This window comes from Neodiprion pinetum, chromosome 2, assembly GCF_021155775.2.
Source record: "Neodiprion pinetum isolate iyNeoPine1 chromosome 2, iyNeoPine1.2, whole genome shotgun sequence".
In the NCBI taxonomy this organism is placed as follows: domain Eukaryota; kingdom Metazoa; phylum Arthropoda; class Insecta; order Hymenoptera; family Diprionidae; genus Neodiprion; species Neodiprion pinetum.
The window spans coordinates 4977490-4990486 of NC_060233.1; the positions used below are offsets into that span (position 1 = coordinate 4977490).

Sequence of the window (12997 nt, forward strand, 5' to 3'; positions counted from 1 at the left end):
CACGGCGTCGTGGCCACGAGGTAAAAGCGCTCTACCCAATGCGGAAGCGGCTATATGTGTATGACCCGGATGGAAAGTTGCAGATAAATTTTCGGCCCCTCAGCAAACGGAAAGCAAGTTACAAAAGTTGGGTCTTCTTAAGCCTGTGGAGCATACATTTTTACATAAGGGTTCTCGTCGAGGTCGCTGATTTTAAAAATGCGGTCAGATCTGAGAAATTTTCAAACATCAAAATGTCGGATCTTGTACGAGCGAACAGAATCAATTTTTATATTTTTATCCCGTCATGTTGGGACCGCCATCTTGAATTTTAAAATGCTGACGTTGGATTTATTTTTAGCGCCATCAAAAATGAGAAAAATTTCATTTGTTACAGTAACTAGAAAAATTGAGTGAAACAGGTATCGTTAAAAAAAACTGTTGGAATATTGTTGGAATTACGAAAAACGAGGTACGCCTAACCATTTTGCGCTATCGTCTATCCTTTTTTGGTTATTGCAACGCAAAATCAGTTTCTGAGGTTTACTCCACTTTTTTAGTCAAACAAGGCTTCAACGTCAATTTATTCTTACACAAGCATTAAATTTTCGCAACATTTGCAAGAAAATATAGCAACAGTGATTGTAATGAGAAAGAATAGTAACGGATACTAGACTTTCCGGCAACAGTTAGAAAACTAATTTTCATATTCTACCTAGAACTATATTTTTCGATTCTGGTAAAAAATGAAAATAGGTAATAGGACTGAGCGGTAGCCGGAACTACAAAATTTCTCTCAGTGTATGATCAGCGAGTTCCACTTTTCTAGTCCTCAAAACCTTCCCACAATTACATTTATTCTACAAAAACAGGCATTTCCAACACTTTGTTTATTTACAGCGCTCACAATATTCACGGAATCATCGTAATCCGTTTTAAAATGTCAACATTGACATTTTAGAAGTTCAATAACGCAAAAAAAAAAAAAAAAAATTACCGTGACATCTCAAAGATTGAATATAAATTTTGAAAAAGGAGTCTCATATACGAAACGCTGTGCCGCAAGGGATTAACAGTTTCTACTGTTAATTTTTGAGCTGAGACCGCAGAAGCACTTCGCTATGAGATAAGATACCGCGGTTGCTATATTTTTTCAATAGCGAAGACAACGATTGATTGCATAAACGATCAGAAGGCATGCAAATCACGTTACTGAGATCTTCGTCGATAACAATCGGCTGATAAGATTAATTTCGTTCGATTCCAAATACCAAAATCGAGTATTCGGTCCGGTGTCTGATTACGTTATTACGGTACAGCGCGCTACAAAAGCGAGAGCTATCTCTCCAGGCTTCGGACGGCAAGTGACATGATTCGATTTCACTGAGATACCTCGAAGACCCTCTCTGCTAAATTAAGGAATGTTTCCAGCGTTTGTAAGATCAGATTGATCCTGAAGTTGTTAGAATTTCCGTAGGCACTCTGCTCGCCGGTGAAAACTTATAATTGAGAAAATGATTTTCTGTAAAAGCTTAAGGCAAAGTACTTTCATCCGTACGAATTTAGCGAGTATTTTTTCGGCTGCCGACGATGTGCAGCATTGTTACATAATTACTGCCTCGCTGATAGGAATTCTATTTTCAACGGCTACTGTTCAGATTAGATTAGATTGCATGTATGCGAATTATATAGATATCGGGGATCTCCGCTTACGCAAATGTTTACCGCCATTACGTGATTTTCAGTATCGAAAGCAAGTTGCCAAATTCAACAATTAATTATCAGATGGTTATGTTAATACTTGAAGGATTTATAGGAGTTCCTTTTTAATGCAGATTACATTGATCGACGATGTTTTTTTCGGCTTCAAAGCGTGCCACTGATAAAACAGAGCCGCGAGATTAAACCCGATGTACTTGAAACCGTAAACACAGAGATTTCCTCTGTGGTCACAGGAAGGGTTAATTTCTATCAGAATTGATCGATATCTCTGCGATATAAAGTTCTCAGTGATATCTCTTGCTCGAACGTCCATTTTTATCAAAAGTAGAAAGTCCGCGGCGAGAGAGTCGCAGAGAATTAGGATCTATTCTTTACACATCGGTAACTTATCTCCTCGCAAAGCAGCGTTCAAACTTGTAACAATCAACTTTTCAATAATGTATTTTATATTCTAATAAAAGCAGCGGTGTAAAATTTTGAGAATCGAGAACGCGGTTACGTCTTATTAAACTACAACAATTTTAATCACAGACCTCAGCGGAGCGAAGGAGAGAACCCTTTACTTTCCTTTTAAAAGTTAGCGCCACCTGGTCGAACATCCCGTCTTCTTATTTATCGGGCAAAAAGCCCATTCGCGACACGCGGTGTTCTCCGCTTTTCGTCCGAACCTCGAAACCGTTTCCACCCCCGCCCCGTATCGGCGAAACTTTTCAAATTGTTTCGGCAACCGATCTTTGAAAGGGAGAAAAAATAAAATAAAATAACAAAAGTCTAAAAATATTTATTTCCCTGTCCCGGTCCCCCCCGAGCTTAATATCCCCCCTCCCCATCATAATTTGTTCCGTTTTTCCGTATTTTCTTCCCACTCCGGAGATGGAACAGAGCGATTTCTTGCGTGGCAACACCGTCTTATCGCGACCGGAATCTATCGGTCAAAGATCAGGCCGTCCGTCTTTCTCCTCGATCGTGGTAAGAAACTCCGCCCGTGGTTTTCCCAATCACGTCCAAGTCGAATAACCCTCTTCGGCTGCCCGCCGCGGAATCGAGGAGGGAAAATCGCAATCGAATATGTATCGAGCCCGGAGAGTTTGAATCGTTCCTTGATTCCGTGACTAATCTACCGTAGTACAAAGCCGGGGGCATGCGGAAACTTTGTCAATGACGCTGTTGCCAGGCTGAGGAAGGAGATTTCGGAGTAGCGATCAAAGCCTTCACGTCCAGCAACGTCTTGGGTATCAGTAATCTGATCACCGCTCGGCCTTCGGCTTCCATGGAAACTTTTTGGGTAATCATCGGCGAAGGACTTCAAGGATACGCCCACCACTCCTCGCCCGGCCCTCGAGTCAATAGCTGCTCTTCACCAGAAGAAACTCATCAGCTCTGCCTCTTTTTTATCTTCGTCTCGTTTTTGCTTCCATATACTTTTCCCGAAAAAGATTAACGGCCCGTGAATTTCTAACCTTGCACGTGAACTTGCTTGACTTTATAGTTAGATAAGCAGGATTTTTCCTCAAAGAGACGGAAATTACACCGCGTCAAATTTTTCAGCTGATTCGTAAATTTTTATTCCGTACTTTAAGCTAGCTTCTGTGCTGCTTGAGTGAACGTCGGTTCTCAGTTTCTAAAACGAAACACCGCAGTGTTGAGTGCTGCGGATTTAGATCAGACATGTTGTTAAATAATAAAAATCCGTGCGGTTAAGTGCATAGCTATGATTTATCGCAAAGAAGTCAAGTGTACTGATATGAGAAAGTAAGACTTGGTCAACTGCGGAGTCCGATTGTTCCGTCACTCTGACACAATTGCCCAGATATTATCAGTTATTCACCTTATCTTATAGATAAAAATAGCTGAAATGCGACGTTCACCGTGAAAAGCATTAGGTTATTTTTAATATCGCAATCCGAGCATCGATAATCACTGAATGCGAATTGTCCAGCTAATTGCAAGGTTAAATGATTTTAAAACCGAAGGTCGATTATTATACAAGCTTTGAAAATTATTCATCGAGCATTTTGACTCTTGGCTCGGAATAAATTTCCATCAACAAAAAACTGGCATTCATAATTTCTCCTCAAATCTATTTGCCAAAGTTTGAACGTGACATAAATCATCGCAGCGAGTGAGTTGCAAACGACGATATGACTGAAAGAGAAAATCCATATCCAGTATGAAAAGCAGGTTGCATGAACGTAAATTTTCAACACCAACGAAGCGCTATTATTGTTCGGTGTTGGAAATGAAAAGCGTTCTCAAATGTACCATCGTATGCAAGTTAACGACGTTTTTCCGTTTTCTTAATGACAGTCCATTGCATGGCAGTTTCACTAGGAAAGGCAACAAAAATAATCTCCCAAATACTAATGACTGCTTTGCATGCAGCTCAATTCACGAATGCTCCAACTTCACGAGCGGCATATGGTGCAAGATCTGCGATATTTATGCCGTCGCGCGTGGGAATATTATAATATTTTCCAAACGGTACATCAACGCAGTTCAATCTTCACGTTAACTGGGTTCCCCTGCCCAGTTTTCAACTCTAATCTGAAAAAACAATCCACAATTCAAACAAAGAGGTTGAAAAAAGTTTGGTCTTCAGGCTAAAGAAGGCATAATAATTGACGCAGGCTTTGCAATATACTGACTATAATCGTCACAATTTTTAGATTATTTACACTGTTCGAGGAAGAGATGGTTGAAGAAATGTTACGATCCTGAACACTGAGAGAAATTTTTAGTTCCGGTTACCGCTCCGTTCTTAACTATTTTCATTTTTACCCATGCTTGTGCAAGAATAAATTGACGTTAAAGCCTTGTTTAAGTAAAAAAGTAGAGTAAATCGAATAAACTGATTTTGCGTTGCAATTACCAAAAAGGATCGACAATAACGGAATATGGTTACGCGTACCTAGTTTTTCGTAATTCCAACAATATTCAAACAGTTTTTTTAACGATACCTGTTTTACTCAATTTTTATAGTTACTATAACAAATGAAATTTTTCTCAGTGAAACATTCTGTAGTCACCGTACCCGTTTTTATCGCGAACTATATTGAGATTACAGTTGTTCTCACTGTACTTTGACTGTATTCGTTGTGAAAATAGTTGTTTTAGTCAGAAAATATTTAATGACCATCTGGTCACGGTGAAAATAATTTCATTGGTTATAGTTGCTATAAAATTCAAGTTAAATGCGTATCGTTACAAAAATTGTTCAGATATGGTTCGAATCACAAGAAACTACGGTAAAAGTAACTATTTTGTGCGATCAAAGTTGCCAGTACTACATTTTCTGATAATTGAAACGTGAAAATCAGTTTGTTTGATTTACTATATTTTTTCTGTCAAATAAGGCGACACGAATTTACCGTTGCTTCCACATCAAATTATCACAATAAATAGCAGGAGTAACCATAATGAAACGAATAGTAACAGATACTAGATTTTCTGGATACAGCTACAAATCTAATTTTCATTTAGTACCCAGAATGTTTTTCCGTTACAATAAAAACGTAAATAGTTAAGAACTTTGCAGCAACTGCAGCTTGAAATTTCTCTTAATGTATTATTTTGCATATTAGAGAGAACCGTATATATTTTTTTTACTATATGACAGAAAAAATACCTATGCTTCGAAGTACCGGTGGCCGAAAAGTTACATTGCAAAAAGTTCCCAGAGAGGATAGCGGGTTTATATACCACGAAATTGTTTACTTTTATCAAGATGAAAGCTGGCTTATCGGATAAGATTTCAATTAATTCTCGTTGGTCTTATCTTGCTGTTGGTATCTACTCGACAATTGATTTTTTCTGGAAATCTGTATATCTTTCTTCGCTTGTGACACTACCAAAGGATTTATCTGGAACAATCTGAAGTGGGGATTTTCGTTTCATTGCATAATGCGCAATCTTGCAACCTTCAATTTGTCGCTGCGTAGGTTCTGCAAGTTTACATAATTATGCTGTAAGCTCGATTTTCACAAAGAGCCTGACTTCACGTCGCTGTTCTTGGCATAACGAAACACAAAATTTGGCATTAAATTTGTTAGACAAACGAAATTGATGAAAGGAAACACGTTGATCGATCGTCCTGTAAAGAGAAAAAGGAAATGTTGCAATCTTTGAGTAACGAATTGATGAAAAAATTGAAATAACATTAGTTTGCAAAAAAAATCTCACTTTGAAGAAACAGAAAACATAACCCAAGAAACTCTGACGATTATTCACATTCTCGATTACACCCAAACGACGAAATTCATTTGATGCATATCAAATTCGAAATCCTTCGCCCAAAAGTTATGAATACGATGCATTCGTTAGATCGGATGCCTGGCCATGAAATTCGGCGACTACAACTTGAGTGTAGCTAAGCTCATTCGTGGTAAGAAGAGTTCGTTTTCCCATTCCCGCAGGAATCAATGGATCCCTGACATCCAGAAATCACACTTCTCTCCACCTTTCGACTTTCCATCGATCCAGATGAGCGGAATATTGGTGAGATTGGGCATGGTGATAATCTCCATGGTTGTTGCCAGCGTTTTGGTCTATCGATTGAATTATTCGTCCCGCGAATCAAACGGCAGAGTTTGGAACGGGGTGGAGGCCCAGAATGAGAGTTCACTGAACGAAGACCTCTGCGACATCCTGGGGTTCATACCGCTGGATGAGGTGAACGATATTCTGGAATGCTTCGTGAAATACGACAAGCAAATCGGCGACGTGACCGTCGGCTACATAAACGATCATTGGATGTACATCGCCCGAGAATTCAAACGGATGCCGGAATTTAAGAGGGCTGTAAGTTTCCTCGAGAATAACGGTCTGGACGTGGAGTATTGGCGCAACAAAATCGTGCAATTCTGGACGAACATTCCCACGTACGTCAATAACGACACGTCCCTGGCCTGCGGCGGTCTTTCAACGATGATGAACAAAGTCGTGAGAATCATCCCCCAGGCTGAGATGCACGAATTTCTCTGCCAGAAATTACGATACTCGTCTAGCTTCAGAGCGTTTTTGGAAATGTTGCGTTCACCGAACTTCGAGGAACTCTGCGACGCGATTGAGAGCAGCAAGGTGTTGCAACGGCACTACTTCTGGGCAAACGACGACGGCATCGAAGTCATCTTTGCTGTGGAATTGCTCAAGAACTTGTACATGTATTTGGCGTACGAACTGGAATGAGAAGCTACGTGAAATATTTAGTTAAATTATATCAAGGAATAGCTGCAAACATGACCGAATTTCTAACACAAGGTGAACATCAAAACTGAATTTTCTGGACTCTGTGAATGTAATGATAATCAGTTCACTCGTAGCATTGATATTTTTAATAGATTTAACAGGCTCAATTCGACCCTTGAACACTGCAAGCGTTACAGTATCTAATGATAATTTCAGAAACTCTGATTATCGGTGCAACCCTCCCCCCTTCGAAGCGTTGGAGACCTCCCACACGGCTGATTTTAATCTAATCGACGTTCTTGTTGATTTTATTTCTCTTGAGCGGTCTTCTTATCTTCAGTGAGATGCAAAATTTCGGTATATAAGCGACCGCCGGATTCACATCCTCATCATACAACTGTTTTCGCAGTCTCCAGAAAAGGTGAGTAGATATTTCAATAACTCTCAAGTATACCAATTGCTCTGTGCATAACAGCAATCCCATAATCGCCCAAATATCGAGTGCCAAAGTATTTTTCTACAGATGAAGCTGACCATTGTATTCCTTGCTATCCTCGGCGTCTCAACCGCCGCAGTCTTGCCTGCTGCTAAGACTTTGGACCGCTCCACCAGGAGCCTCAGCGATGACTGGGCTGAGTTTAGTGAGTTGATGCCCTGGGATGAGATCGTTGAAATTGTAACCCAGTACGTCGCTGAAGACGCAGAGGTCCAGTCCGTCATCGCGTACCTTCATTCCGACGAATTCAAGGCGCTTGTTGAAGCAGTCATTAGTAATTCCGAATACATCGCGTTCCTGGACTACCTTGATGCTGCTGGACTCGACATTTACACCTACATTAACATCTGGCGTAATTGGCTAGGACTCAACACGTCCAGGGTATTGAGAACCCGTTTCGCATCCAGCCGCATCACTGGAGGAGTAGCTGGACTCATCGCTGATATCAGGGCCATCCTTCCCACCGACGAAATCAAAGCTCTGTATTACAACAAACTTGAAACTTCTGAAGATTTTGCGAAACTGATTGCTCATCTCGGCTCTGACGAGGCCCAGGAACTTTACGCTGCACTTAAGGCTAACGAAGAGTACCAACACATCCGCGCGGCTCTGGTAGCGTATGGACTCGACATGGACAGTTTTGTCGACTTCCTGAAGTCTATTGTTGGTCTCGCCTAAGTACACGTTACGACTTGCTTTCTATTACTCACGTTGTTGTAATCCGTTCTCAAGGACGTGTCGTCCTGGATGACCTGTTCGTACGACTTGACAACATGTATGTACTCGTGAGATCAAGATTGCAATAAACGTATTTTCGCCAATATATTCCAGCCGTCGATTATTCAAGTACCCTTCCCTTATCCACTGAACATTACGATCAGCAGAGAAAAAAAAAAAACGTTCGATCTACGTACGTCAGAGTAATTATACGGACAGCATCTTTTTTAATTAAAAATTACAAGGATGTCTGTAAGCATTACTCATTGGTATGTTTAAGTTACATGCGCGGATGTTTCTTCAAACTTTTCAAATACCGTAATCGAAATAATTTACGCTTCAAAAAACTGCTGTCCGTATGATCACCGTTGCGCATTTAAATCGAACAGATTTTTACCCGAGTGTTATCCCATTGAACAGCTTGGGGCTACCGCCTCCTCAAATTTCAGTAATAAATAATCGACGACGATATCTTATGCTTGGGACTTACTATCACCGCCGGGAATCTATTTCAAACACCCGAACTCAACCTCTACAGCTCTTTCGCGAACCTTGTCTGCAGATTTCTGTTGCCTCAATAGTAGCACCCTTGGAATCTGAAACAAGTTTTGCATTAGTCAATGTAAACACGGCGTAGCGAAGTTAAGTGAAATTATTAGAGAAAATGACGTAGCGTCTCTAACGTCGAAGCTCGAACACAAATTCAGCGCTCCGAAGCAAACGGTTCGGAGATATGACTTCAAAAACGTGTGATTGGAGATTCGCAGCCTTATATATGCGAGATCATTGATCGATAACAAAATCCGCAAATTAAATATCTGTCAATCTACTTTGTCTAATCTTACTTTTAGCAGGTGCAGTCTAACCGACATTCTGGAAATTGCGTAATCTTTCGTCGGCAACAGCTTACTGAAAATTTTCTATGGATTAAAAAAAATGTTAACAGAAGGGACAAATATTGCTTAACTAAACTGGCAGTAGATATTTTTCTTCTCTGAGCTCTACGTAGAATTTGCATGGATTTTCAAATAATTTTCATTACATGTATAGGTCGATCCACTAACTTTTTTCAAATTTGTCGAGTAAAAGTTTTGATCTGACTGCAATTTTAATATGCCATAATAAAAAAAAAACGTTCATTAATTATATCATATTTCCCAGTCGAACCTCGTTGTCCTGATTTTTAGTACTTTTTGTTGTTGAAACAAATATGACCTTCTGTATTTTTTGTATGACAACGACTGATATTTCCGAATACAAATTCCATCACGAGGTGGATTTTCAAGAACTGCGAAAACTCACGTTCTTATGATATTTTCAATTCCATATATGCGATAGACCAAAAAATGAATTGCTTGTATTTTTGGAGGTGGAAAATTTTATATTTTGAAGTATATTTCGAAATTTTTAGTTTCGGATAAAAATGGGAACCTAATTGAATCAGTATAAATATTCCTGGAATCTCAAATCTTCTGAATGTATGAAAGAGAAAGTGTTGACTTTTTAAAATTTTGTTGTGTCCAAACATCGACATTTTAGAGTATATTCTGAAATTTTTAGAGCTGGATTAACTGGATGCTAATTAATGATGAACCAGAACACTAATTTTCCAGGGATACAGAAAATATTCAAAAAATTCCATATCAACTTTGATTGAATCATAATACCATTTTTGTCTCACTCTGAAAACTTCAGGATATATTACACAATATGGATTTTTTCAGACAAAGAAAGAATTTATTTTCTTGTTATACAAGACGAAAATGTGAATAAAACGTTTCTTGACAGTTTTTAAGGATCTACATGAGAAAGTGTTTTGCATCGGATGTATCAGCCTTTTGTACGTGAAAAACTAATTAATTGGTATTTTTTAGCAATGACAAGAAGTGCTAAAAATTCAGAGACACGGGCTTAATTCGAAACCGTGATAAAATTGATTACCGTGTTTCGCGTGCACAGTGAGGCCTAAATTCGAGGATTTTCGTATCGTAATTTACACATAGCCAAACAAATCATAGCTAGATCGAAACTTTCACCGTAAATACCTGGCCGAAAGTCGGTAAATCGGCCCGTATACCTTATTCGTAACAGCAATAAGATATTGTGGGTGAATGCAGACAAGCGAATATGCACATATGAACATAAATAAAAAGCAATTCTAACGTTCAGTAAATTTTTCCCCAAAAGCAGTAGAATATAAACTCGTTGAGTATAATTTATTTAGTTGCAACACATTTTTTTTTTCATCAAAATTTATACATTCCATTTTTATCCACTCGATCAAACTTATGAATTTTTTATTTCAATCGAATTTGATAAACCCGCGTGGAATAGTTTCGCCGTGAAGTTTGTGCCCGGTTCACGAATAGTTTCCCCTCATACAGTCACTAGGTCTGATTCTTCTGTCTTGACCAATTACTGCAATTTAAGAAAAGTAGACAAATACCTACCATGGATAGGCATAAAAATTTCCATATTCGACACCTTTGTGGCGGAATATCTTCACAATACAATCCAGATCCGATTCTTTTTAACGGACGTCTGATCTGCATAGGCTTAGAAATTTTTTAAATTGTCCGTTATTCGCCTCGATTTTATTACCGATTTTACGTAACGATTGTTAAGCTTTGAAAAATTTGAAATAATCGCAAGACCACCTGGTCAGAACACCTGCCGGTTATCTAGAATTACGTCTAAAAAATATAAGATACTATTTCCTTTACGAAACACCTGCAGCACCAATTTTAATCTAATCACTATTTTTTGGTGATCTGATTTTACATCAAGTGGGTTCCGTTATCTGTGGTATCGCATGAAACTGTGGTATATAAAGGCAAGACGAATCGATTAATTCATTCTGAACCGGTCTACCCACTCTCAGGACAAGGTGAGTACTCCATTAAATCTCGATCGCTTTAACGATCCCTCTAAGAATATTAATTGCCTGCAATTTTTTGTACCCCGTACTGACCATTGACGTCAATAATTCTGCGCAGATGAAGCTTTCAATTCTGTTCCTCGCTTTTGTCGGTGTGGCTACCGCCGCATCTCTGCCAGCATCCAAGGTACTGAACCGTTCCACTCGGGACCTCAGCGATGACTTCCAGGACTTTCTTGCCCTGATCCCCGCCGATGAGGTACTTGCGATCGTAATCGAGTACTTGGCCGGTGACGAGGAAGTTCAGAATGTAGTGGAATACATACAAAGCGATGAATTCGCGAACTTGATCCTTGCCGTCGATGCCATCCCCGAATACATCGCTTTCCTGGACTACCTTAATGGTGCCGGACTCGACGTTTACACCTACGTCAATCTCCTCCACAGTTGGTTGGGACTCGACGAGCTCGAGGTACCGAGCACCCGTCTGGTATCCAGCCGCATCACTGGAGGAGTAGCTGGACTCCTCGCCGATATCATAGCTGTTCTTCCCACCGACGAAATCAAAGCACTGTATTACGAAAAACTTGAGTCTTCTGAAGATTTTGCCGCACTGGTTAGTCTTCTCGGCTCTGAGGAGGCCCAGACAGTTTACGCTGCACTTAAGGCTAACGAAGAGTACCAACACATCCGCGAGACTCTGGAAGAGTATGGACTTGACATCGACGCCATTATCGGACTCTTGAAGACAATTGTTGGTCTCGCCTAAGTGCTCGTTACAACATGCTTTCTATTGCAAAACTCGAAGAAATGGTTGTCAATGTCGATGAAATCTCCACCTTCTTCAGATCTTCAGTTGATGCTGCATAAATCTTTGACTTGAAGGTCTTCCGTAATGCTTCGGTTATTATTATACCAACGATTATTCCGAAGCGATGTTTCATCATACTGTAAACCAGTTCCTTAAAACGCTCTTGTAACCTACAGTTTCGAATCTATAATAAAGCGTCTTGATTAACATATCCTCTGAATGAATTTTTCAATCTACCCAAATTCCAATCTGAGCCCAGCATCATCCTTCCGTCCATACATCGACACTAGAACAGAAAAAACAAAAATGTAATTCACCGAAGCTGAAGCCGATGAATTGCCTTGAACATTCTTTTCCTCCTTGTCTCGTATCTCTTTCAATCCATGCGCTATATTTTTACACCGTAAAACGCGTCCTTCGTGATAGTTAGCGAGAAGCAGAAGAGCAAGATATCGCAGTGAAAATAAATGTCTGACTAGACGCTGCCCTTTACCACTCGCGAGATGAGTAAGGGCGAGTGGTTGTTGGTACTTCTGGCCTATCCTCGGAGCGCTGCAGGATGGGAATTAATTCTGCTCAAGGAGATATCCAAGGGTCTATGAGTGAAGACGGACTGGATGGGGGGGGGGGGGGGGGGGGGAGCGGGGGTCGAGAGCGAGAGCAAGCAGCTCGTGGTGTCTGCGGCAAACAATTCCAATTAACTTGCTGGAATTGAAATGGGATTCGGCCGACGTTGGCGGTGGTATTGTATACGCAGTTGCTCGGCGTTCCGTGAGCTTGCCGCTTCTCTCGGCGTTTTCTTTAATTCTCTCTTCTGCATTTTTCTGATATCTCGGCCCCTTCTTTCGCCCTGCGTATACCTATAATCAACCGAATTCGTGACTTTGGCTTGCCAATATCGCGAATTTCTGCCGCCCGAGCTCAGACTCGGTGCTCCGTTCGGTGCAAAGACGAAGACTTGGGCGAGTTACACCTGCGGCTAAATGATCGCTACTTCTCGGGCTTGGTTTGTCAAATTCAATTTCTTTGTGCGGGAATGAATGGCCCGCTGAACAACCATTATTCCAGACATAATACCCATCGCGTAGATAGGGGAGCACCGGCAATACCAACCATAAAGGACAGCCAGACGGGCAGACGAGCTTATACAATGCTGCTCGGTGGCTGAAGCTGCTCAGATATTGAAGACGCCCGAAAGCGACGTGTACCA

At 40.4% G+C, this 12997-nt stretch overlaps 2 protein-coding genes across 2 annotated transcripts; both read left to right on the forward strand.

Moving 5' to 3' along the window:
• The first annotated feature begins 6036 nt into the window (after window positions 1–6036).
• Window positions 6037–6885, forward strand: LOC124211192 (protein G12). The gene has a single exon (XM_046610005.1). It carries the CDS (start codon window positions 6037–6039, stop codon window positions 6883–6885), a length of 849 nt encoding a protein of 282 aa, XP_046465961.1.
• Window positions 6886–7187: 302 nt separating this feature from the next.
• LOC124211193 (uncharacterized) lies at window positions 7188–11998 on the forward strand. The gene is made up of 4 exons (XM_069133813.1): window positions 7188–7306; window positions 7409–8053; window positions 10980–10985; window positions 11095–11998. The coding sequence occupies exons 2-4, from the start codon at window positions 7409–7411 to the stop codon at window positions 11743–11745; spliced, it is 1302 nt and encodes a 433-aa protein (XP_068989914.1). The 5' UTR covers window positions 7188–7306; the 3' UTR covers window positions 11746–11998.
• Window positions 11999–12997: the final 999 nt, after the last annotated feature.

Coding starts and splice junctions, on each gene's coding strand:
- LOC124211193 (XM_069133813.1), top strand. CDS start 7,409: ATGAAGCTGACCATTGTATTCCTTGCTATCCTCGGCGTCTCAACCGCC.
- LOC124211192 (XM_046610005.1), top strand. CDS start 6,037: ATGAAATTCGGCGACTACAACTTGAGTGTAGCTAAGCTCATTCGTGGT.